Consider the following 27,106-nt stretch of genomic DNA (forward strand, 5'->3'; position numbering starts at 1 on the left):
CCGGATCCAGATGACCTGAGGGATCTGGAAGGTTCATACTGGGTCAGGAGGTCACTGATGTATTTTGGTCCTAAACCATTCAGTTTTATAGACCAGCATCGGAACTTTAAAGTCTATCCTCTGACGGACAGGCAGCCAGTATAAAGACCTCAGAGCTGGACTGATGTGGTCCACTTTTTTGGTCAGAGTTCTGAATGAGCTGTAGTTGTCTGACTGATTTTTTTTAGGTAGACCTGTAAAGATGCTGTTACAGTAATCAAGCCTACTAAAGATGAATGCATGGACTAGTTTTTCCAGGTCCTGTTGAGACATCAGATCTTTTATCCTTGAAATATTCTTGAGGTTATAGTAAGCTGACTTTGTTATTGTCTTAATGTGTTTTTCTAAGTTTAGGTCTGCATCCATCACTACACCCAGATTTCTCGCCTGGTTTGTGGTTTTTAGATGTATAGATTGAAGTTCTCTAGTGACCTGTAATCGTTTTTCTTTGGCATCAAAGACTATTACCTCAGTTTTGTTTTTGTTTAGCTGGAGAAAATTGTGGCACAACCAGTCATTAATTTCCTCAATGCATTTACCAAGAGCCTGTACAGGGCCTCGGTCTCCTGGTGACATTGTGATATATATTTGTGTGTCATCTGCATAGCTGTGATAGTTTATTTTGTTGTTCTTTATAATCTGTGCCAGTGGGAGCATGTAAATGTTAAACAGAAGGGGTCCCAAGATGGAACCTTGGGGAACTCCACATGTGATACTTGTCTGCTCAGATGTGAAGTTACCTATTGATACAAAGTATTTCCTGTTCTCTAAGTATGTTTTGAACCAGTTTAGTACAGTTCCTGAAAGACCTGCCCAGTTCTCCCGTCGTTTGAGTAATATGTTGTGGTCAACTGTATCAAATGCTGCACTGAGATCCAGCAAAACTAAGACTGACATTTTTCCACTGTCTGGAAACATGAAGTTATATTAAAAGAACATTTTACTGCCCCTTTTACAAAATAGAAGATGAATTTCTAATACTTGATTATTCTGATAGATATCGTAACTAAGACAAAGTTTGTTTCCGTTTTTGATCTTCAGGAGCGGCAGCGTGTCGGGGCTCACGCTCAAACTCATCAAAATATCTGTCAGCAAGATGCTGGAGACCCTCTCGGATGATGACTTTGTGAACGTGGTTTCTGTGAGTACTCACACAGCTAATGCTTTGATCTCATCATCTGTCTGTTCAGAATGAATGAATGAATGAATTTCCAGGCAAGCGCAGTGATGAATCTGAATGCGGACTTCTTGTTAATGCGGTGGCTTGGCTGTTTAAGCAGCCTTGGCCTGGATCGAGTCATTGGTCTAAACATGGCAGCGGCCTTTCTAGTAATTTCATGGACGACACATGGATAGATCTTCATTGTGGCTGCATTCGTGCGTGGATGCATGCATGCTTGTAAGCTCATTTATCTGACACATACGGTGTGTGTATGTGTGTATATTTATTTAGTATTTTATATGTGACAACACAAAACACAGCTTGGGCGAGCCGCAAAAGGCCACAGGATAAGTTTGATGAATCAAAGTATGCTTTTTTTTCTTTTCTTTTTTATTTCACTTTGAATCAGAGGCATGTAGTGGAAATTGCCCGACTGCCCAATTGAAATACGGTAGGACTCTCAGGCATCAAAGCTTTACTGCCATGGGGATAGGGGAAATATTCATCCATCATCATTTAGAGCTCCATCGCCTGGTCAGTTAAAGCTTTTCTTCCTCCTACAGATATTACTTGTGGAAAGAAAAATAACACAGTTGAAAAGGGTTATACTAATAATGTCCCCCAGCTGAAAGAATTTGAGTAGTCCCAAAGAGATATTGGAGACAATTATATTAGCTGTGATAAGGGCTTAAATGCAAACACCCTAACTTCATTTGGACCCTTTGTGGCAGGGCTACTTAAAGGCAACCCTCAAACGCAGTTTTTGTCTGTCCCTTGGTGTATGTAGTGAGCTAATATCTTTTGTGATGTAGAGGAATGCGCTCTAGAGACATCTCTCTGTAGATCTTTTTGTGTGAAGGAGAAAATATCCAAAATCAAATCCAAAGAAAGTAACTAGAAAATTGCAAAAGATTGTTTCAGCCAGAAAGCATTTGAGCCATGTTTTTCTCAAGCATCGGTCTTTCACACAAACAGTGGAACTCTATTAGTCTGTTGTTGTATAAATGGCATAAATCCAGATGCAGAATTATAAAGTTAGTATATAAGTTGTGAAGTGTCAGACTGTGTCTCAGTATCTGAGCCTGGCTTATTGTAACTCCGACTGTAACAGTTTGTTATTCAGATAGAAGTGATTACTGTAGGTGTCAAAGGTGGGACCTACCTGTGCTGTTTATGATGATGATTCATTAAAGATAACAGAGCTTGACCAGAGAATTTCTTTATTTAACTCTGAGTGATCGATAACCCATTTCTATGCCTGTGTGGGGACAGCTAAAACACAGCTTGTGTTTAGCTTTGGCAAGATTTTGTCCTGATAGGGCCCAGATAGCTTTCAGCTGGACTAAGCAAACCAGAGACTGGATGTAATGTAAGCTTCTTCCTTACAAGTCCATGCATTAAGAGGTACGCAGGTACTTAGTTTCACATCACATACTTAAGTTTGAATGTGTTCTATGTTCAGCGTGGACATAAATCACCTGGGTTTATAAGAGTAGCATTTATACTACAGATTGGTTGCCTGGGATCAAGCATCTCTGCTGCAGTCGAATGAATTGCTCCACTTGCTTAGGCACAGAAGTCTTCTGGTCCTGTCTAAAATCTCCTTTATCCGCATTGTTATCTTTGCCTTTCCTTCACATTCTTCTAACAGTAGGAAATACCCATTATGTTTCAGTGTTCTTTCCATATTAAACATTAATTACATTTTCTTCCACTTCCCCTAATAAACCAGCGGTTTCAGCTGAACATTTGGTTTGGGGCTGTCATATCAGCTAAGTAGAAAGGCCCTTGAAGTTAATGAAATAAGGCTCAAGTGTAATAGGTATATTGATCAAATCCAGCGAAGTTTGTAAACTGTAGACTGCATTTTGAAGCTTAAAAATTTGATATGTGCAAGTCTAATCGATTTTTCAAGTTGGCTTTCCCAGAATGTTGCCATGGCGACCAAGGGTGTTGCCTCACATCACACACCTTTCTGACCAAATTCTATATGGCTGACAGCTAGTTGCCATCTAACCATTTATAATGGAACATGTATGCCTTATACTTGGACTCTCTTATTTCATATAGTTCATAATTTTCTAGTAGATTAACGGAAAGCTTTCTTGAAAGGAGAAAGTATTTTTTTTAAATAACTGGAAGGAAAGTGGAACCAAACCAGCAAACCAAAGGCTTCTCAGTTATTTTAGAGTTGAAAATTCCTGTTAATTCAATAAGTAACAATCTTAAAATGCATCCATCCATCTGTTTGGTATGCTGTATGTGCTTTATCTGTCAGTCACTAGTTTAACATTATCTTTATTCTGTATGTATTTAATTTGTTGTTTCTACTTAATGCCATGTAAAAAGGAGATTTTGCAAAGGAGTCTTGTGACAAACTAGATATACCCTTACTGCTTCCTTAGGCTTTAAGAGGTTAAGTAGCAGCCATGAGCCACTAATCAAATGCTCTTGAATAATTGATCTGCAAGTGTAACCACCTCAATAAAAGCAGATCTTTCAGCAGTTTGTCTTTTGGACAGATAAGAATTAAGTGGAGCTGTTTGGCTATAATGTATGGCAAAAAACAAACAAGCATGGTGATGGAGGGGTGATGATTTGGGATTCGTTTGCAGCCACAGGACTTGGACATCTTAATGTCTAGGACTCAACCATGACCTCCCTTGTATACCAAAGTATTCAAAGCTGGATCATGCAACAGGATAATAATTCTTTCCACAGCAGCACAAAAAAATTATGAATCAAGTCAATATGAGTGAAGCTGTTCCAATGCCCCAATCAAAGCCCAGACCTCAACCTGACTGAAGTGCTGTGGTGGGGCCTTGGGAGAGCTGTACATAACCTAATGCCATCAAACCTCTGTCAACTGAAACAAGATTGTAAAAAAGTTGAAATTTTCTTATGTTCAATTACAAGTTTATTTCTTTATTTTCAAGGTATCAAGGCTGGTGGCTTTTTATTGCTGTTTCTATGATATTTTCAGGTCTTTATTATTAGTTAGATGAAGGAAGTTTGTACATGTGCATGTGTGTAGGCATGTGTCTTTGAGGATGAATGTCTTGGCAGCATATGCCCTGAAACTTCTGCCAACATGTTGAATATTTGGAAACAGATACTGCAAGCTGCAAGCCTCGAGTGTTCTAAAAGCATAACAGAATTTGTCATTTGCCTGGTTTTTGTTCCGTTTTGTCTCAGATTGAAATGTTTCTACGTAAATAGAATTATTATTTCCATTATTTCCATGTTGTTCAAGCCTGTTTTCTGCTAGAGAGAGAGTGGTGAGAAAAAGTGTTTGCCCCCTTGCTGATTTCCAGTTTTTTTTGTATGTTTGTCAATCTTAAATGTTTCAGATCATCAGACAAATTTAAATATTAGACAAAGATAGCATAAGTAAACACAAAGTGCCGTTTCTTAATTTATTATTAAGGGTGAAGAAAATCCAAACTTACATGGCCCTGTGTGAAAAAGTGATTGCCCCCTAAACCTAATAACTGGTTGGACAACCCTTAGCAGCAACAACTGCAATCAAGCATTCGCAATGACTAGCGATGAGTCTTTTGGAGCACTGTGAAGGAATTTTGTCCCACTCATCATTGCCACATTAGTAGACAGCAGTAGTTTTGGTACACAGCAGAATTCATGGTTCCAATGACGACAGCAGGTCTTCCAGGTCCTGAGGCAAAACGACCCCAAACCATCACACTACCACAACCATATTTTACTGTTGTTATGAAGTTCCTTTTCTGAAATGCTGTGTTACTTTTATGCCAGATATAACGGGACTCAGACCTTCCTAAAAGTTTAACTTTTGTCTCGTTAGTCCACAGAATATTTTTCCAGATGTCTTGGGAATCTTTAAGATGTTTTTTGGCAAATGTGAGACGATCCTATGCTCTTTTGGCCAGCAGTGGTTTTCACTATTTTTGGCCAGTCTCTTTCTTATTGTTGGATTATGAACTCTGACCTTAACTGAGACATGTGAAACCTGCGGCTCGTTAATGTTGTCCTGAGTTGTTTTGTGACCTCCTGGATGAGTCATCGATGTGCTTTTGGAGTAATTTTGGTAGGCCGACCAATCCTGGGAAGGTTCACCACTGTTCCAAGTTGTCTCCATTTGTGTATAATGGCTCTCAGCGTGGTTTACTGCCTTAGAATCTGCCATAGACATTTGTAACCCTTTGCAACCCTTTCCAGACTGACAGATATCAGTGACTTTGTTTCTCAGGCGTTTCTTTAGATCGTTGCGGGATTTGTTGCTTTTTGAGCCTGCTTAACTTTTTCAGACGGGTTCTATTTAAGTGATTTCTTGATTGTTTAGTGAAACTGAACTCAGCTTTCCAAAAAATGTGGTTAATCACAGTTAATTCATGATTTAACAAGAGGGCCAATTACTTTTTCACAGAGGACAAGGCAGGTTTGGAGAACCTTTTTTCCTAATCAATGAAATCATCATTTAAAAAGCTGCATTTTATATTATATTACTCGGGTTATCTTTGTCTAATATTAAAATTTGTTTGATGATCTGAAACATATGCAAAACACTAGGTGATCAGGAAGGGGACAAACACTTTTTCATACTATTCTACTTATAGATTTACATAAAAGTGCTGAAATGACAGAAAAAGCAGAATTTATTTTGCACCTCTTTCGTATTTGCGCAAGTTTCAGTGTTTGTTTTTGTGCCAGTGTTGAACTTGATCATGATTGGAGGGGTGCACTCGAGTCCAAAACAGATGTTTGGCATTAATGAGCCATGTACCAAAGTCCGTGCTCTGTGTATGTGTGATTATATGTGTGCATGTGCACGTGGCGGGTAGGTGTGTGCATTAATTGACTGAGTTCCATCTGTTCCTCCACATTAACTATTCACCAATATTAACATGAAGATACTTCACGTGTGAATCTGTGTAAATGTAATTTAACCTTTTAATGTGATTTCTGCTTCAAGCAAATAATTCCTTCATAATAAAGCTTTTGTTGTTGTTTTGTTTTTACCTCCTTATGCCACTCGTTTCATGCCCTTACCTGCTCTCCTTCCAATTCTTCTTTTCCTATAGCTCCCTTCGGTCAGTCCAGATTAGATTAAAACTGATTTCATTTCACACAAGTGACATATGTCAGTAATTACTGTATATTGTTTCAAATGGAATCGCTTTAATCTTTTTATCCTGAATGTTGAAACGTCTTTACATGGTTCTGCAATGAAGGGGGGGGGGAGCCACATATTTAATAGAAAATATGTGTAAGTGTCTTCCCTGCACTTCCCGTCATCCCTCCTTACCTTTTCCCTCCAGTTCCAAAATGTCGCCAAGAATGTGTCGTGCTTTGGGAACCTTGTGCAGGCTAATGTAAGGAACAAGAAGATACTGAAAAACGCTGTGGAGAACATCACTGCGAATCTCAGCACCAATTACACAGCTGGCTTTGAGACGGCCTTTGAACAGCTTAAACAGGTAACGTGTGTCTAGGGCAGGGGTAGGCAACTCCAGGCCTCGAGTGCCGGTGTCCTGCAGGTTTTAGATATCACCTTGGGTTAACACACCTGAATCAAATGATTAGTTCATTACCAGGGCTCTGGAGAACTTCAAGACATGTTCAGGAGGTCATTTAGCCATTTGAATCAGTTTAAACCTGCAGGACAGTGGCACTCAAGGCCTGGAGTTGGACACCCCTGGTTTAGGGTTATACTTGGTTGATGCATTGAGCTTTTTGCGTTAAATTGCATTATACACTATTGTTCCTTAAACAGTGCTCAATAATAATTGTAAGAATAATGACAGCAAACACTGTAGGACACACTAACAACTCAATCCCAGTGGGCTTCTCCTGAATACTGGGTATGTGTCGACCTCCTCTGGTTGTTTCAGATATTGCAGGTTTGATTTTATTAGTATCAGAGCTGCCGTTTAATTCCTCTTCATCTTTTTTAACAGTAGCAGCGAGTTGAATTCTTTTTTCATCGTCTTCTTTTGGCTGTTTTTATTTATCCTTGGTTAAATAGTGGTTCGTTTTATTTCCATCTCCTTGTTTCCGTTAGATGAATTACTCAAGGGCCAACTGTAACAAGATTATTATGCTTTTCACTGATGGCGGAGAGGATAGAGCAGAGAAGATCTTTCAACTTGAAAACCCACAAAAAAACGTAAGCCTGTAAAAAGTCTTTTACAATGTTCAGAGTGAAATACCAGAATGAGCCTTTTAGAATATTTGATTTGATTGCTTCGTCTTTTCCTCGTAGGTGCGTGTCTTTACATTTTCAGTAGGTAAACACAACTACGACAAGGCGCCGATACAGTCGATGGCCTGCAACAATAAAGGTACATTACAGGGTCCGTTGGAGGTTTAGAGAGCTTGTGACACGTTTGTTTCATTCACCTGAATTTTCCTCTGTAGTATAAAATGTATTCTATAGGTACCATTGTAACACCTTTGTAAATAACATATTTTTATTGTAACAACAAGGTTTTAAATGCATACTCTCACTGCCCCCTTTATTAGCTACACCTGTTTAACACAAATATCTAATCAGCAAATCACATGGCAGGAAAATCAACATACTTGACATACCTATCTACCAATCGCTACATTCATAATCTGATGAATGAGCTGGAGAACAACTCTGGGTTATTTTCTTGCCCAAGGATATTTGGTATGCAGCATGGAGCAGCCAGGAATTTAACTACCAACCTTCTGATCAGCCTGGTATGTGAGTGACTGAAGGTTCCATGATGATGATCGCAGGAAGAAGGCAGGCAGAGGGACACAAGTGTGCATACAAATACAGAGCAGAAGAAACTTCTCACCTATGGCAGCCATCTCTGCAGTTTACAGACAACGATCTGAAAAAGAGAAAATATTCAGAGAGCAGCAGTTCTGTGGTTTAAAAACACAGAACTGATGTGATAGTTCACAAAATATGACAATAGAAGACTTGAAAAACGCTGCCGAGTTTTATCAGTCTCAGTTTCTGCTGCTATTCAAATGATAGAGTCAGAATTTAAGTAACATATAAGCATGGATCCACCTTAACTTGTATCAGCTGCTAATGGTGTGGGGGATCATTTCTTGGCACACTTTGTGCCCCTTAGTATCAGCTGATCATGGTTTAAATGTCATAACTTACCTGCATATTGATGTTGATCATATCAATTACTAGTAACCAGTGTACCCATCTTCTGATGGGCGCTTCCAGCAGCTCATATAATCTCAAACTGGTTTCTTGAACACGACATTGAGCTCAGATGGCCTCCGGAATCACCACAGATCATTCAAATAAAAGGACTTTTGGGACTGGGAAGGTGGAATGGATGAGTCACATCATGGTTTTGCAGCTGACAAATCTGCAGCATCTGTGCGATGCTATCATGTCAGTCTGCCTTAAAACATTTTCCAGTTCCTTCTTCAACCCATGCCACAAACATTTAAGGCAGTTATGAAGGAAAAGTCCAACCCAGTACTAGTCAGTGAGGCTAAGTGTAGGTAATTGCGACCAGGTGGAGACTAGATGATAAAGTGGTAAATTTTAGCGTTTACACAGCATCTGGAGTGAGGATGATTATTAACATGTTTTTTTGCTGTTCAATATCAATACGTTTTTCTTTTCTTGGGGGGGGGGGGAGGTGTTCGTTTTTTGTTTATAAAATTTTAAAAATATTTTTCTTCCTTAGGTTATTACTATGAGATCCCATCTATAGGTGCCATTCGGCTAAATACTCAGGTAAATACACATTCAGTCACGCTCATGCAGTATTTCTGCACTGTCTTTCATGTCAAAGTCCCACCTCACTTACTTAACCACTTGTGTGCTGTGCCCTCTTGTGGTAGAATGCCTCGTGTGCAGGTTCAAAAGTAATATTCTTCCCTTCATCCTCTTGGCAGGAGTACCTGGATGTTCTGGGCAGGCCTATGGTTAAAGCTAAACAAAAGGCCAAGCAGGTTCAGTGGACTAACGTCTACCTGGATGCTTTGGTATGTTAAGTGTTGTAACCAAAATGCATTGCATTACATTGAAAGAGTGTGGAAGCAGAGACTCTGTGCTTGTGTAGAGCTCTGGAATTAGAAGAAATCTGTTTTATGTCTTCTGAAGAATTTCAGATAAGTACGTTTTATTTAGTTATACTAAACATGGTGGTGTCATCCTGCTCAGCCGAACTCTGCTGAAGTAGTGTTTGCGAAACATTATTTGCTAAAAAAGAAAATATAATAAAATAAAGAAGATCATGGTCGTTAAGTCATTAAGATTTACTTCCCAGTTGAAATTCAGATAAGAATACTGATAAAGTCAGCCAACTGGTTTGGATACTGTCAGTGTTTGGAACAGTATTGACCTCATGTCAGCGCTGGAAATATCTGTCTTTTATTACTGGAGACATCCTGGATTTTATCTGACATCTAGTCATTAAAGCAGTATAAAAAAAGGGATCATATAAAATGCATACAAAATTGACATACAAGTTACAAAATTGCACAAAAACAGAAAATGACGTGCAGTAAGGCATTGATATCATATGCTAAGACTGCGTTAGACACCACTAAGCATTAATCTTCTGAGAGCATCTGTTTCTGTCTCTCATATTGTGTCTGATTTTTGTGTAGGTGTAAATACAATTCCAAATTACCTTAATCTAAAATCAAATAAGCTGGGTTTCATTTGAACACCTGACACAACAGTCAATGTGGTTGTAAAGGTATGCCCCCAGACATACAGCAAACATCAGTGAGATTGGTGAGACATGCCGTTTAGCATGATTAAAGTCTACCTTGACCTACTCCTTTAATCAAAAGGGGTCACCACAGTGGGTACCTCCACATGTTTGATTTGAGAGATTTTATTTTTTATGCCGACTGCTTTTCCTGTTTACTTCTTTGGCTTATGTGTTAACCACTAGCACCAATAAATTTCCTGTATGTAAAGCATATCATGGTGTGAACCTGAGATTAGAATTATGAGATTGCTTTTGTTTACACCTGGGAGCGACTTGTGTTTAAACTGTGCCTGTTTAACCTTGCAGGAGCTTGGCCTGGTGATCACTGGAACGCTGCCTGTCTTCAACAAAACCGGCATAGGCTCAAAGGTATCCAGAACCACTGTTGGACTCCTATGTTACCATTTTTTTAAAAATCACTTAAATCATTCTCGCCTGCTTTTGTTTTGTGCCTTAACTTATTCATTCTGTGTTCTTTTACATCCTTCTTTATTGCATTTGACTCACAAAATAAATGTACTGTATGCCTGACACTTTGACCACATGAGAGGATTTAAGTCTGTGGTTTTTGGATACTCCATAAAGTTTACCAGACCAAAAAGTAAACATACAATTACAGTCTCATCCTTTACTTTTATCCTCTGCTCTCTTGTGGCTCTAACTTACATCCTCTGTTGATGCGGTGGTCCCCCGAAGCTCGCCACAAGAAGAGAATCTAGCATGTCGTAAAACAGAAATCAAAATGAGATCAAAACTGCAGATCAGAGTGAGAAATGATCCGGTAGCTAAGTGCTTCAAGATGAGGTCACATGTCTACCTCGAAGGACTCGGGCTTACCTCCACTGTGACTGAAAACAAGCCTGGAAATGCCTTGTCAGTGACTCATTGCAACACGTGACACTATTGGGAATTAAACTGTCCAGATTTCTGTTGCACCCCATTTCCTTGAAATTGTTCAGAATGCACAAAGGGACTTGACTCATCCAAAAAGAGCAGCAGGATATAAAGTAGGAGTTCTTGCAGTGATTTTTTTTAACTGTTCTTTCTTATGGCTTTCTCTTAGAAACCTCAAAACCAGCTTATCTTGGGGGTTATGGCGATAGATGTGTCCCTGGATGATATCAGGAGACTGACTCCTCAGTACACTGTAAGGGCAACACAAATAAAGACACACAGATCCTGTGTATTAATAGGGTAGATATTACATTTGATTATTAGTTGCAGTCCTCTTTCACACAGACATTTGCTCCTCTGTTCTTTTTTTCTTCTAGTTTGGTCCAAATGGCTACTACTTTGCCATCGATCCAAATGGATACGTGTTGCTTCATCCTAATCTGAACCCACAGGTAGGCAGAACTTGTGAAAAATTGATTTGTTTCTCCAAAGATTTGCTTCTTACGTTAAAAACCATTAGATGGTCATAACGCCAGTCAAACAGTCATGAAAAATGGCATTCCTGATTATCAACAGGCTTATTGTTATGGTTTTGCAGCCTGTGGGATCACTTATGTTGAGTTTTAGCAATCATGTTGCAGGATGAACCTTTGCAGAAAGGTTGTGTTTCTGTGTATCAGATGTGAGATGTTTCTTTTTTTTTTTTTCTTTGCTTACCAGTCTGCTATAGTCATTTCTGTTGCCAATGGGATGTTTTCTTGGATTTCTACACTGACTGTGTTATTTGGCTGACTTTAGTTGTTTATTATACACAAGTCAGCCATATGGCTCCAGGATGGTGTTTGTTGAAGCGAGGCAACACGGGCGGCATTGAGATATGCATTTTCTTGTAAATGTTGTATGCACAAATTGATTACAGATGATTAGAGCAAATTATTTCATAATAAGACTGCAAAATATCAAAATAGTTTCTTGGAAATACATCAGTAAGAGATGATTACTAGTCTCTCCTTTTTTCTTTTTTTCTTTTTTTCCCCCTGCCAACATTTTTGGTACGCAACACTAATTGCTCGCATTTCTGCGCAGACCGCCAAGTTTCATGAACCTGTAACACTGGATTTCCTAGATGCAGAGATCGAGGATGACATCAAAGTGCAGGTTTGAAAAACACATTTCTCTGACTCCTATAATTGCAGGAGGTCACATCAAAATCAGATAAACTGTAATACAAGGTTGCCAAATATATGGCCTGGATCCAAAAAGACTCCAATCTGGCCCCCTGGACATCTATCAAATGAGTCCTAATAAGTGACGTGTCACTATAGTATCATTTATTTGTAATGTTTGGTCAACAGATAAGAAAGCAAATGATTCAAGGTGAAACAGGAAGTGCGACTATATCTACACTGCTGAAATCAACAGATAAGGTAATTTTATTTGATGATGCGTGATCATGATAATTTGGTCATTTTGTCAGCTTATACACATATATATATATATATATATAGTCATAATATTCTTGCCTAAAGCGTTACATCGATCGAGGTCAGAGGATGTACACCTTTGCGCCGGTGAAGGGGACTGACTACAGGTACGCAAAATATTTTGAATATGATTTCGGCGACGGTAGATTTGGTGCATGCAGATGGTAGGCTTTTTAAACCTCGTGCATGTTTTGCATTCGTACTTTACATAGTCATAATTCTGTTTTGTGCTCATTAAAAATGATCTGTGGTAAGGGCAATATCCAGACACAATTTGGAATAAACTTTTGGAAAACCAGAGTGGCTAGTGTCTGCGCAGCTTACTGCATGTGAACTGGTAAATTATGCTTCCTGCTAAAAATACTTTGCAAGCCTTGCTGAAAGATTTGTGGTGGAAGACTGAGGATTTTTTTTCCAAAGCAAAATGTCATGTTTTTATCATTTGTCCTCTCGCAGCCTGGCCCTAGTCCTGCCCGAGTACAGCATGCATTACATCCGTGCAACAATTGGCGACACAATCACCCAGGCTAAATGTAAGTGCCACACTAAATCAGTTCAGTCTCTTTTGCTATTCAAGGTTTTCCACTCATTTATATATACAGACAGTAAATACATGGCAGTGGGTGGAAAATGACTGTTAATATTCTCCAGTGACATCAATGCTCTCCATGTAAGGGCTAAAAAACACTTGTGTGTCTTGTTATAGTTCCTATTCATCACTTATAGCACACCCCATATTTGCTCACACAGAGATAATATATATACAGATAATTCATTTACATGCTCTCTCCTTTCCTGCACTTGTCACTTGTGTATCTATTGCAAAACCCATGTTCAGTTGTGGTGGTGTTCAAAGTTTTTGTCACCAGACAAGCGGGACGAGAGGCTCCAGTGTCCCGTTTGGCACATATAGTACTCATCACTTCATTTAAAGCCAAATACCTCAGCGTGTGTGAGCCTGCCCGTGTGTGTTACCAAGAGGGTATTTATACATTTGTGCTCAGTCGTGAGATGATATACACCAGATCAGAGCGTCCATATGTGTGGCATTGTCGTCATGTCCCTTTTAAGATCTGTCTGTTCCCACTAGTAAAAGATGTCATTGACTTATAGTGTTACTCAAAGGACATTTTTATTGTGTGTCTATATTCATTGCAGCTAGGTTGGAGCCATGCCTGGTTAGAGTCTGCATTCAGTGGACATTTGTGGATCTTGTAAATGCAATATTACTTTTGATTTTGCATATATTACATAAACCTTACAGTCATACTGGTCAAAGCACATTTTAAGACTTCTAGGCCACCACAGCACACTTCTTATTTCAGGAAAGACACAAAGCCTGCTGGATTCTGGCAGTCTGTTATATTTCATCACCTTTCAATAATCATACATGTGGACAGTTTGAAAATGTCTCTTGGAAGGGCTTTTTGTAACATCTGAGATTTTGGTATTGGCTGAAAGTTTTAAAGTTATAACAGTTGATTTCTTTTTCATTACAGTGATTAGTTTTTGATTGCAGAGTAACCTTGCACACACTAGCAACATTAAATAGTTCAGAATAGAACAAATTTAGCTTGATTCTAACAAATTAAATTAATGCAGAGTTGCTTTTGTGCTGAAGTGTGATGCTGTTAGTGTGAAAATTCAGTTTGAAATTAGTGTGCACACACACTTAAAAATGTGTTGTTGTTGTTTTTCTTAAAAAGTTTTTTTTTAATGTGTTTATCCATGAAAGAAGAACCTGCCCATGATCAGTTTAATGATCAAGTCAGTGTGTGAAGGTTAATCCCTACAAGCCTCAGGATCTATAAAAGAGAATGGTCATATTAAAAATGGTCACAGGTGCACTGCAACTGTAACTCTGAGCATTGAAGCCCCACCCACCTGCTGTTTAAACCTTCTGTTTTTTAAGCAGCAGCCAATCAGATTAAGTTACAGAGAAGGAAAGGGAATAGATTAACTGAGGAACTCCACCAAGTCTAAATGTGAGGTAAAAGGACCATAAATAAGAATTCTTTCAGTTGTAATTCATGCAAAGCTTCTTCAATAGAGTCAACTAATAGAAATATGGTAATGACAATAAGAGCTCCACTTTAAATGTAAATGTAAAAACCATTTTGTTCCTCAAGACAAATCAAATGAAGCTTTTATAAGATGACTGAATGAACAGATTTTTGCCACATATCATAACGTTTGTTAAACTGCCCCTTTGTGCTTTCCACAAACTGATTACTTAAACTGTTGGGCACTTTCGTAGAACAATATTCTTATTCAATTTCCCTTTGAATAAAATATTGTGTAAACCCTGTTGGCTTACTTCCTTTCCGGCTCTCTTTTCCCAATTCCCTCTTTCCTCTCCTCATCTTTTCACTGTCCTCCCTTCTTACGTTCTCCTGCCTTCTTCAACTCTTGACCATTCCTGGTGTGTTGGACCCCTGCAGCGTTTTTGGGCAAGTATTCTCCTCCTGTTTTTTGCCTCACAGCCCCTGTATTCTTTGTATTCTCTTATCACCGGCAGACTTTGGATGTAACGTCTTTTCCTTTGGTTCACTCTGTCTGATGCGGCGGACTCACAAAGACGGAAGCATTTTGTTCTAATGATCTGTTTTCCTTCGTATGCTGGTTTCTGATTAATAATGACAGTTCTGTGACACTGAATCAAGCTGCTATTTGCTCTGAGAAGCAGTGCTTCGCATGCAATGTGGACCCACAGTGCGGCGCAGACAGTGTGTGCGGGTCTGTGTGTGCAAGTGTGTATTTAACCCCCCACCTGTTCCAATGGCCCTCAGATGTGGTTTTGGCACTAACCTACTGTAGCAGGAAGAACAGAGGACAGGATGTTTGCATTATTTAAAGGTGAAACCATAAAGGAGAAAGCTGTGAGTCTGTACCCCGAACATGAGTTAGTGTGAGTCTTTGTTTTCCTCACTTTTCTCCTTTTTGACTCACTTTGATTTTTACAACCTTGTTAAATAACTCCTAATGAAAGACAGGATACTTCTGAACACACTAAGCCTCGCCTCTTCTGTCTGCCCTTCTGTGTGCTTTGTCATCAGTTTTGTCTTGTTTGCAGGCATCGAATCCAAAAGTCTCAGCAGAACATCGTTAATCTCTGAAACTGAAGCCTGGCTTGTCTGCTTTATTCCTTTTCAGAGAGTCAGAGCACTGTAAATGTCAGTTTAAAAACACAGTTCAAGTCCAAACCATAATCTCCCAATTCCCTCATCTATTTATCACGCATTTGTTAAGTCGGTGCAGATTTTTATTTCTTGTTTGTGTATGAGAGATCGATTTATGCTGAAATCCAGAGTTACTATGAATGAATTTAGCATTTTAAAGAAGCTCACAAAACAAGCCAAGGGTTTTTATTACATTTTTTATTTAAAAGCCCAAAAAGTAAATTAATTCCTCATTTCCCAAATCTCTCTGCTATCCATCATTACTGGATACTTTGTGGGATTAGTAAGCAGTGACTGAATATAAAAGAAAAACCACATGGGTGCAGCTATTCCCCAACCATGACTACCAAAGAGGACAAGCATATATTTCCCGCTTCATTTCAATGCACCGTATTTTTAATGCAAATGCATCACAGAAGTATTTTAACTCCACAGATTTATGCTATCGCCAGAAGAATGCTAATCCTAACGCTAAAAACACATATCAAACCTAACTTTAGAAACCGCATTTTAAGCCTCTCTTTGTGTTGTCCATCAGCGCTGTCTCCATTTGCATCCAAAGGGCTAAAAACCTTTATTTCGAAATGCAATATTTCTATTCAGGACTCGTTCTGTGAATAAAATATTGTCACCTTTGACCCCTGTGGTTTTACCCTGTCTTTTCTTTCCCCTTTCTTTTCCCTCTCGTCTTTACCTCCCTGGGGGATGATTCGCTTGTTCATTCACTTTGTCTCTGCTGGGATTTTTTCCACTCCAGGGAAAAATGGCAAGTATTTTTTCCTTTACTTTCATCTCTCTCCTTCTGGTTCCGAGTCTTAGCGGTCTTTTATACGGCACATCTGGCCAAGTCTGTTCTGGTGTATTTTTATTTTTGCCTTTATACCTGATTTTCACCTGTTTGTGCAAAATTTGAATCTTTGCGGTCTGTAAACACAACTTTTGCCTCAGTTAGTCTAGCTGTACGAGTTATCGCAGCCCCTTATCATTACCAGAACACCAAATGGTGTGTTTGTGTCGATGCTGCTGGTGTCCTGACAGATGCAAAAAGTATGTTCCTTGGAAACTGAGCTGTGACTCAACATAGACGATAATCAGATAAGTTTCTCAATTGTGACGCTTCGCAGCAATTTCTCGTATTTAAAGAAAGTCTAAATGTGTTTCAGCATGCAGTGTTTTGAAGGGACATATTTCAACACAAATTACAACATTTACCTTAAACCTAACCAAGGAGTTTTTAGTTACAAACTTAAAATAAATTAAAATACCAAATGTAAACAAAGTCAGGGGAATAAGGAAAATGGAAAGCTACCAAAGAGAAAACAGACTGCGGATGATCAAACTTGTGACTGTCTTCATTGACATACCCACAACCTTCTCATTGTGGGGACTTTTTTTAAGAGACCTGTTATCTCTCATTGCCAAGACATACAGGGTTTTAGATCGTTTAATACATTTAAAACAAGATAACCTGATAAATAAATACAAAATGCAGTTTTTAAGGGAAAAAAGCAAACCTAAAAAAAGTGGAAAAAGTAGCCGCCACCTAAACCTAATAACTGGTTGTGCCACCTTTGACAACGAGAACTATAATGAAGTGCTTCTGCTACAAGTCTGAACTTTGACTAGGCCACTCCCAAACCTTCATTTTTTTAAATTAATTAATTAATTTCTTTTTAGTCATTCAGAGGTGGACTTGCTGGTGTGCTTTGGGTCATTGCTGTGTTGCATGACTCAAGTGTGCCTGAGTTTCATGGGAAAAAATGCCTCCTTCATGATTTTCTGGTAGAGAGCAGAATTCATCATTCCATTACGTAATACTGCAACCTGTGCAGGTCGTGAACAGCAAAGCACTCCTAGAACCCCTTGAAATGCTGTGTTAGTTTTGCTGCACGTAATCTCTTCATTTCAAATAATATTTTATCAAAACTCGTGAGGATCATCAAGATGCTTTTTTTTAAATTTTGGTAAATTTAGTCAATCACAGTTAATTCATGTTTAATAAGAGGGGCAATTCCTTTTTCACATATAGCCAGGTAGATTTGGATAGCTTTTACCCCTTCGTAATGGAAGTCATCATTTAAAAACTGCATTTTGTAATTTCTCTGGTTATTTATTTTAGTCTAAAATTTGTATTATGACCTGAAACATGTAAACGTGAAAAATATTCAAAACATATGAAATAAGGAAGAAGGTTATAATAATTTTTTCACCTTTTTGAGGTATCAGTCTCGCTCAGATGGAACATCTCATCTCAATCTCAATATAGTGACTCTTATTAACTTGTCTATTCTGAACCTAATTTTGAACCTTTATTGGGGAAAACTCATATTACTTTATACTTATCGCAGTTTCTGAAAGCCTCATGGCTGACAAGTTTGATGAATATGGCTACACACTGATTGCACCGAGGTAAGAAGGCACAGACAACTTTTTATAAAGTTACTTCTAACATAACTTTTACTCAGTATGACTGGAGAATTGTTCCATTGCCAACAGAGATTACTGCAAGGACTTAAAGCCTGACGCCAACAACACAGAGTTCCTCAAGAGGTTTAACGATTACATTGACAGGAAGACTCCAAACAACCCCATGTGTAAGTATCAAAAAATGAAGAAATATTTACCACAATTTTTGTCCATTTTGCATGTTCTTGGTGCCTATGGTTATGATGTGAGCACTGTTTGTTATAGTAGGTGTACATGAAAAAATAATTTTATTTTTTTACTGGAAGAGTGCCAACCCAAACATACTCCCAGAAGTCTCTCTTTCCAGTGAAGTACAGGTCTGGCTGGATGGTTTGGTGTGCCTGACTAGGCAAAGCTTTGTAATGTTGAACCCCTCTGTTCGTGTTACCCATTTGATGCTAACTCTAAAAGTCTGACCATCACACGCCTGACTGCACATGTGTGAGGCACGTCGGCTTAGATGTGACACACACACACACACACAGTATTCGATAGCAATATGCCTTCCACACCCCACCTATAGCCGCTCGACCTCATCCAATTACTCTGTGTTTGTGAGAAAGAGCAGGACACGTCAAGCCGAGAGCGTGAGCGGAGCAATAAAACACAAATCAGGGACCAGTGGACCTTTTCCCTAACATCTGACCAATGCATTAACATCCTTGCCATTTCTTACATGCGCTCATTGATATGGATCACTCTTTTTTTTGGGGGGCGGGCTGAGTAAACCAAAAGGTCCCCTGATATTTATAAAAGCTCCTATATTGTGTTCCTTGGTATAATTTGATGGTGTGCATTTAATAACTTACTTCAAACATCTCAACAGGATCAATCCAATAAAACTTTTCACCCAATTGAAATATTACTTTCACCATTATTAGCTGCCAGTTTAATGGAGTCCATAGAGAGCAGAGAAGGAGAGAGAGAGGAGGCCCATGTGGACTGTTGGGGGTTTGAGCATCGTTACACGCTTTACTTGGTTAAGCCACTGCAGTGGCGAAGAAGTTGAAGTACATTAGGAATTCCTGGGCTGCCTCCAATAAAGAATCTCTAATGAAAAACACTGCACAGAGAGGGAAGGTGGAGTAGGAGGGAAATAAAGTGTTACACCAGCTGTTTTCTCTGATGTGTGTGTGGTGTGTCATAAAGGTTGGAGGAGGTGGAGGGGGTGCACCGACGAGCCTCGATGTTAATGGACTGAAGAGGGTCGCCTGTGGGTTCAAAGAGGCGGGCATAGCAACAAAAAAAGAAATGGACGAGCAGCTTGTATCATATGTTACCTTTGTCATGTGGTTTTTCACAGAAGACCGCAAAATGGTTTTTTTTGGTAACACCTGTGCTACCCTACCACCTACCCCAGAGAAGGAGGCGTGTGCATGAAAATGCGTGTTTCATTCCTACAGTGCTTTAATACTTTTTATCTGTTTCTGATTTTAAGACGCTCTTTTCTTCAAAGAGTAATATTTGTTCTGAAAATTTTCATTTGTGACATTGCTTCAGCTTTATTTTTTCAGCTTTGTTTCCATTTGGATCTTTTTAGGTGTTTGTGATTTTGGTAATATCTCAGTTTAATCTTGTTCCCTTCTCTCAGTTAGTGATTTGGTTCTGGATACATAAAATGTGATGCAAATGTTAAAATATTTCCAAGCATGTTTTTGTTTCTGACAGTATTTCTGTTTTTCTCACAGCAGAGTTTGTGGTTACTCTCTATTAATGCTCCACAGTTTTCTTTTGTTTTTATTCCACATAATTTTCTAAAGTGCAACATCAGCTTATTGAGATGAGACAAGACTGATGCCTAACAGAAGTCTACCGACTCACTCGCATATTATTCCAAAGGTAAAATACTGAGGCTCAAAATTCTGTTTTGCTGTTTAGGCAATGTGGATTTGGTGAACCGATTGCTCCTCGATGCTGGCATCACCTCCGATCTAATCAAGATATGGAAAGAAAACGATCCGATGTAAGTGAAGCACCGGTATTTGGTAAAGAATGACCAGGTGGAAAAAATTGAACACAGGTGGTTCAAGTATTTCAGTTAATGTCAAAGATAAAGCACATTACAGTTTTTGTAACGGTATGCTTTACAGCTTTATTTTACTCTGCTTGTCAGAAACGGTGTCATGTCCAGATATGTTGCGACTGAAGGAGGGATCACACGAGTCTACCCCACAAGGTATTTCTTAGATGATCAAGGGCAGGGTTGATTTAGGATCATGGGAAGAAATATGTAGTATGTTTAGGATTATCTGATAAAGTATTATGATGTGGTCTGCTTATAGAGCACCAACTTACCAATGTAGTGCTTGATTTTTAGTGGTTATGGCATAAAGTCAGATTTGTTATGTATGTTTGGATATAAATGTATATCCATTTACTGCTGTATGTCAGTGGGTGATGGTGGTATAAGCTGAGGAAAGTGGCCCATTGGACCTTATACTTTGGTCCCTAGGTGCTTGACCCAGCTTCTCCTGGGGATTGCCAAGGCTTTCCCAGGCCAGATTGGATATTTAGTTCCTCCAGCAAGTTCTGGGGTTTCCCTGGGGATCCTACCAGCAAAACATGTCTAGAATACCTCTACATAGAAGCATTCCAGCCATCTTAACTGGTCCTTTTCTGTGAGAAAGTCCAGCTACAGTATTCTGCCCCTCCTCTAGCTACCTAAACTTCTAGAGTGATCCCACAGAAAAGTCAATATCCAGTTAGTTCATACACCTTGAGTAAAGGTCGAGCAATAGCTTGACAAATAAATTTAGAACTTTGTCTCCATCCCTATATCGCTCCTATCAACGATAGTGGAGTCAAAAAAGTGGCATCTTACTATATAAGTCACATGACTAGAACTCAACATCCCGTCTGTTGTTTAGGATACGATGGAGATCATGAAACTGTAAAGAGCTTTTAGAAAATCCCAATAATCAAACGGATGGTGACAGTAGGAAGAAAAAAAACTCTTCTTCGGTTGGGGATGAGGGGAAACAGAACAGAGAGAGACAGGACAAAAGGTATACTAGAGAGAGAGAGAGAGAGTCCAATCTATTTTTTTCTCAAGGATTGTTGCTGAAAATGGGTTGCTTCCCATTCTGGTAAAACCTGTATTTTACTGAATCATTTCAGGTTCAGTTTTAAGGAAGTTTTATTCTTACTTACAGGATAGAGTAGCACGATCTGATATCCTCGTGTTGGTGTTGTTCCCAGATCATCATACTAAATATTGTTCCAGGATCAACATTGCAAGTGACCAATCAGAATGTTGTGACGTCATACTTTTGCGACTTCGGGAAAAACCGGCGTAAAACAAAAAACTGTACTTAAGCTGCGAGAAACCGCCTCTGTCCGCCGATCAACGGACCCTGACCCTAACCCTAACCGTAACCCTTTAATAAACAGTAAGCAGAATTGATATTGTCCTTGCAACATTGGAATTGCATAAATGCACGAATGGCTTGGCGCGCAAAAGAATAACGTCACAACAATGTGATTGGTCACTTGCAATGTTGAACCTGGAACAACTTTTTCATGATGGTCTGGGAACATCACCAACACGAGGATATCAGATCATCCGGATAGGGTAAGTCATTGGCAACTCTGGTCTGTGGGGTACCGCAAGGCTCTGTCCTTGGACCACTTCTGATTTCTTTATGCATATTACCCCTGGGACAGGTTATCTGTAGGCACAGTGTTTTCACTGCTATGCAGATGACACAAAGCTTTACATCTCTTTAACACTAAAGGCAGTCATCAAGTTAATTAACTAATTTTATATCCAATATATTGAATGCTAGATGGCACAGAACTTCCTGCAGCTAAACATGGATAAGACAGAAATAATCGCTATCATCTCTTCTTAGCAAATGTTTAAAATTTGTTTTTAATTTACCTGTTTTTTTTATTTTCTTCTCGCTTTTTAATCTTCTCCTGCTACCAGCATTCCCCTAATACTGTTTCATCTTTATCTCTTCTTTAAATATTTTATTGCTATTTGTTTCCTATCTTGTTTTTGATTTTTGAAAGGTGCTCTATAAATACATTTTATTATTACTGTTATTAAATGTGAGCGTGATAAACAAAGAACTGCAGTTAGAATTAGATCTATAGATATTAGAGTCAAAAATGTGGTCGTGGTAGTATTAGATTGGTAATATTTGAATGCACTCGTCTTTATTTTTACAGTAATGGCCTGGACTGGACTGGACAAGCGGAGACGTATGATTTAAGCTTCTACAAGCGAAGTTTGGACAACGATCTGTACATCTTCACTCCAACTGTATTCGAAAATATTTGTGAGTAACAGCTACTCGGTTGTGTCATCACCTAAGAGTTATTCTCTCCCAAAGACAACTTTGGCTAAAATACCTAGAAAGCCTCTTTGAAGATCCAGCTCGTCCGTTACTACTCCACGTCACTGTGTAACATATTTGTGCAATGCCGTACAACCTGCAAAGTAAGCTAAAGAATGACTGGCTACAACGCAGTCACCAGGGTGTTCAACACAGTTCAGTGTTCACAAACATATCAGTGTCAAGCTATAAAGAGGCAGACACTGTCTGAGCTCTAAATAATTAGCTGTTAAATCTCTCTATCGGGGGCTTGTGGGAAATAAACCCACAACAAGGCTTGAGCCTTTACCTCAGTTCTCACCTTTGTCTTGACTTTCACCTTCACAGAACTAAATGGTTACAATGTATTGTGATCAGATCTGGTTCTCTTGTGCTCAGATTGTGATTCTAACTTAGAGTCACACTCAGTAACTAACTTATTTTTTCTGAAGTCAAAAGCGCTTCAGTAGTATACAGTGTTTTTATACAGTAAACCATACAGTTGTATGAATGAGTCACTAAAGGAGCATCAAATGGACAGTTTAAAAGAAAGTTGAGTGTAGTGGGTGAGGGGACAGCAGTAACAATTTTGTGAATTGTCTGTGAAGGTTCTCTGTCATCTAGGTCATGATAGTCCAAGGAGCTTGGAAAGAAAAGCGTCTGGACTTCTTTAAGTTGCTTGAAGACATTTCACGTCTCGTCTGAGAAAGTACAACATAGAAGAGCCACCTCGACGGGACAAGACTCGGCAGTCCATCTCCATCTAAAGGACAAAGGTCACTCTTTCGAGGAAACCAATGTTGACATTATGGACAGAGAAGACAGATGGTTTGAAAGAGGAGTGAACAAAGCCATCTATGTCCACTGTGAACGGCCCTCTTTGAACAGAGGCGGTGGTTTACGACAACAACTGTCTGCCATCTACAATCCAGTTCTGAGATCCCTTCCCAGACGCTTTAACTCCCACTCACATCCCGGGCCTTTTGACTTCAGGAAATCACATGATGGGGTGGGGCAAGGTCTCACAATCAGTTCACCCGAAAGCTTGGCTGATTGTGACCCACACCCGTTTTCACACCTTAGCTCGTGTGATTAGGTAGAGGATCATTAGGGGGTCCATGTCCCTCTTGTGGGGACACTCCCACAGGGCTTAAATCTGGGACTCTCCACCATTTGATCATAGAAATGAAGAAGCTTCTCGGATGAGAAGTGAAACGTCTTCAAGCAACTTAAAGAAGTCCAGACGCTTTTCTTTCCAAGCTCCTTTGACAGTTTTGTGACTTGTTAATTTGTTTAGTTTGCTAACTTTTAACGATAAAGCCAGTAAATTGTTAGTAGCCATAAAATGAAAATGTGCACATACCATTTTCAATGCAGCGTTTCCTTGGTTTTTCTTGTAGCTCAATATGAGGGTTCAGTTCTAGTGAGTAAAGCAGTAAACCTCAAGATTGACGATACCACACTCAAACCAGCTGGTAAGAACACACGTGCACAAATACAAATCACAACCCAATGAGTGTTTACATATTTAAGGCCCATTTCTCATGCTCCATCTTTTATTAAACCGCCTACACATAAACACACTTACGCTTAAAGCGATGCATCTTATTTATAGATCCACACCCTATAATGTGAACTTCTTTTCCTCCAACAACACTTGCTGCTTCTAATTTAATAGCCACTACGTTTGTCTATTTCTTCTTCCCTCTGCCATAGATACACAAACACACATACACAAACCACACATCAAGTTGTCTAGTTGTCTGTGATCTTTAGCCAAGTTCCATTTTCTGAGTTCAGAGTGGAAAGTTGACACAGAGGTCCGGTATGATCTAGGATGTCTGGCTTTTGTGTTTTAACCCAGTGGTCGGTGTACATTTGGACATAGATATGTGGAGAGAGATCTTCTCCAACACCTCACAGAGAAAAAGTGTGAGTAGATCCTATCTTGATGACATATTCAGCATGTGCGCAATTAGATACATTTTGTCGTTCCTATCAGTTTTCATCATTTTGCCCCTTTATGTTTTCAAGTGCAAGGATGAGCTGTGTGGCTGTACGATAGGCGATAAGGTAAGAGGTTCGGGTATGTAGAAAATGTTTTGCTGTTAGTTTTGGATGAAAATCAGCGCTGGTTTAATTATCTGTTTAATTCCAGAATTTAAACTGTTATATTCTGGATGATGGAGGCTTCTTGGTGATGACCAATCAGATTGACCATTTTAATGAGGTGGGCCTCTGGATTTTGTCCTTTTTTTTTTTTCTTTTTTTTTTCCATTCACACAGCAGTTGAAAATATAGTGATTCTGAGTGCCTGATTTAATGTGACCAGAACTCTGCAGTCCTGCGAAAGCTTAACACCCCATCATTTAGTAGTTTATAGAACCACCTTTGGGAGCATGAACTTGATGTAATCATTTTCTGTATAACTTTATCAGTGTCTCACATCATTGCAGAGGAATTTTAGCTCACTCTTCTTCCTAACATTGTTTAGTTCATTAAGGTTTGCTTGCATTTGTTTGTGCACTACTTTCTTAAGGTCACGCAACAGAATTTCAATTAGGTCGTTTGGAGAATTTGCACTTTGACTGGGCCATGGCAACATTGTGATTCTTTTCTTTGTTAGTCATTCGTTTGTAGATTTGCTACTATGCTTGGGGTATTTGTCCTGTTGAATGACCAAGTGTCAGCCGAGGTTTAGCTGTTGGACAGATGGCCTCATATTTGACTCTCATATTAAGGTGAATTTGCTCGGACATCCGCTGCTCAGATGATTGTGGAATTATGTTAAAAGCCATTTGAATTCTCCTCATCTGGAAACTGCCACAACTTTGTATCTAATTAGCAGTACCTGGCTACTACCTACCTTGGGAACAGTAAGGGTGTGTTTAGTTTTTCACAGGACATAGAACCCTATAAAAACATAACTTTTCACATGAGTGTATAGATAATGTAACAACTGATCAAATTCTGTTCATGAAATGAAATTGGAGGTTCAAGGTAAGCTGGATTTAAGTTGAAATATTTTGTGTCAAAACAATATTTCTTTCATTTTTCTTTACCTTGAAAGAAATTCTTTTTTTACTGCCAGAGGACTTACATGCTCAAAGTTGAATTGAATTCAACAACCAGTCATTTTACACACAGACTGACCTTTTCCTGGACTCACCTAATGCAGTTTGTCTTTAACTTGCCAGCTTTCTAATACAAAGCCCATAAAATGTTTGAATATCACAACAAATCTTTTGTGAATCTTCAGTAAGCCTAAATTTGCTTTTTTATTACTAAAAAAAAACATAACAAGGGAGCCTAATAAAGTTTTCCCATGGCTTCCTATTATTAGCTAATTCAAAAAGCCCAAATACAGAAAATAAATGTTATTGTCCTATTCTAAAGGCTGACACTGGGCCTCTGTTGTCATCTGAGTAAATGTTTTCATGCCACCTCAACTCCTTCCCTAATCAGAGTTGGGTGTATGGTGGATAAATCAGTAGCCTCAGCAGTACTAAAAACCCAGTGACCTTGTTTATAAAAGGCAGTGTGCCCTCAATCATATTTCTCTCTCTGTGAGCTTCCCCTTTTCTCTCCCTCTTACTATGTCCTTCTCTCCCCAGCTTATTCCTTTGCTCTCTCCAAAACGCCCTCCGGGAGTCTGCAAGCTAGCAGTGCCGGGACTGTTAATTCATTATTTGCGTTATTGCACGTGGAAAGAAAAGAAGGCTCACTTTACCTTTATAGATTAAAAGATTTATATACTCTGCGAATGTTAAGATAAAGAGGAATGAATATATGGAGGACAGCTTGTTAACAGTGACCTGAGCGATTGACTGCATTCATAAAGTACAAACACACAGAACACTACTTACTGTACACACACCCTCCTGGAAACACTGTTACTTAAACACTTCCATGCACACAGTCATGTGATACCTCTGATATACTGAGGCAAACTACTTCCCCCAAGTAAAAATTTATGGCTGCCCGATGGACTGTGTTAATCAGATTATACCGAAGTCAGTCATCCTGGTTTGAGAGTGATTTGCTGTCTGTTTGTCTTTAAATTCTCTGAACTTTTTTTGCACATGTCTACAGTTTCACGACTTTTTGTTGCACGTGTTTTACTTTGTGTGGGGTTTTTTTTTTTTTCAGCAAATTTACAATCACTGACCACTTTATTAGGTACACCTGTTTAACTGCTCAATCAGCCTATCGCATGGCACTAACTTAACACATTTAGGTATGTAGACATGGTCATGATGGCCAGGTTCAAAGCAAACATCAGGCTTCTGTCAGCTGAGAACAAGAGGCTACAGTGAGGCTACAATTAACATAGACTCACTAAAATTGGACAGAAGAAGACATTGCCTATTCAGATGAGTAGGGATGCTCAATTAATCGAATTTTAATCACGATTACGATCTGGGCTTTCAACGATCATTAAAAATGACTGAGCCGATTATTAGCCCCTCCCTAATTTATCCGCGACACCTTAAAGGCCGGTCCGTGAAAATATTGTCGGGCATAAACCGGTCCGTGGCGCAAAAAAGGTTGGAGACCGCTGATTAAGAGGACCCGAGGGAAGCTCGGAAAGCTAAGCAGAAGTTATTTGGAGAGTGACTGCCGTTGGTTGAAAAGAGAGTTTAAAAAAAAAAAACTTCAGTGGTGTTGCACACTATTTTATATTATTTTTTAAAGTCATTGTTAACCCTTTAAAGCCGGTCAGAGCAGCACGCTCCATTTTGCGTAACTATTTTTAAATCCCTGTAGAACCTGAACCGTGTAAGCTAGCGCAATAATTTGTTTTGCATATGAAACCGGAGGAGTTGTACTTACATCTGATGCCATCAGCTTGTCCTCG

General features: G+C 39.1%; 1 protein-coding gene across 1 annotated transcript in view; it reads left to right on the forward strand.

The window, feature by feature from the left end:
* Nucleotides 1-27,106, forward strand: part of cacna2d1a (calcium channel, voltage-dependent, alpha 2/delta subunit 1a) — a 102,611-nt gene that overhangs the window by 58,529 nt on the left and 16,976 nt on the right. The window contains exons 10-31 of the mRNA XM_080887337.1: nucleotides 1,081-1,180; nucleotides 6,496-6,654; nucleotides 7,239-7,343; nucleotides 7,440-7,518; nucleotides 8,869-8,918; nucleotides 9,080-9,169; nucleotides 10,213-10,275; nucleotides 10,970-11,053; nucleotides 11,178-11,252; nucleotides 11,887-11,958; nucleotides 12,156-12,227; nucleotides 12,330-12,391; nucleotides 12,741-12,817; nucleotides 17,812-17,872; nucleotides 17,960-18,057; nucleotides 19,808-19,892; nucleotides 20,043-20,105; nucleotides 22,103-22,212; nucleotides 23,649-23,723; nucleotides 24,113-24,180; nucleotides 24,283-24,321; nucleotides 24,407-24,478. Of these exons, the coding sequence (XP_080743463.1) occupies nucleotides 1,081-1,180; nucleotides 6,496-6,654; nucleotides 7,239-7,343; nucleotides 7,440-7,518; nucleotides 8,869-8,918; nucleotides 9,080-9,169; nucleotides 10,213-10,275; nucleotides 10,970-11,053; nucleotides 11,178-11,252; nucleotides 11,887-11,958; nucleotides 12,156-12,227; nucleotides 12,330-12,391; nucleotides 12,741-12,817; nucleotides 17,812-17,872; nucleotides 17,960-18,057; nucleotides 19,808-19,892; nucleotides 20,043-20,105; nucleotides 22,103-22,212; nucleotides 23,649-23,723; nucleotides 24,113-24,180; nucleotides 24,283-24,321; nucleotides 24,407-24,478 (1,759 nt within the window). The remainder of the gene's footprint in view (nucleotides 1-1,080; nucleotides 1,181-6,495; nucleotides 6,655-7,238; nucleotides 7,344-7,439; nucleotides 7,519-8,868; nucleotides 8,919-9,079; nucleotides 9,170-10,212; nucleotides 10,276-10,969; nucleotides 11,054-11,177; nucleotides 11,253-11,886; nucleotides 11,959-12,155; nucleotides 12,228-12,329; nucleotides 12,392-12,740; nucleotides 12,818-17,811; nucleotides 17,873-17,959; nucleotides 18,058-19,807; nucleotides 19,893-20,042; nucleotides 20,106-22,102; nucleotides 22,213-23,648; nucleotides 23,724-24,112; nucleotides 24,181-24,282; nucleotides 24,322-24,406; nucleotides 24,479-27,106) is intronic.

The sequence above is a fragment of the Rhamphochromis sp. 'chilingali' genome, assembly GCF_963969265.1.
Source record: "Rhamphochromis sp. 'chilingali' genome assembly, chromosome: 7".
Classification (NCBI taxonomy): Eukaryota; Metazoa; Chordata; class Actinopteri; order Cichliformes; family Cichlidae; genus Rhamphochromis; species Rhamphochromis sp. 'chilingali'.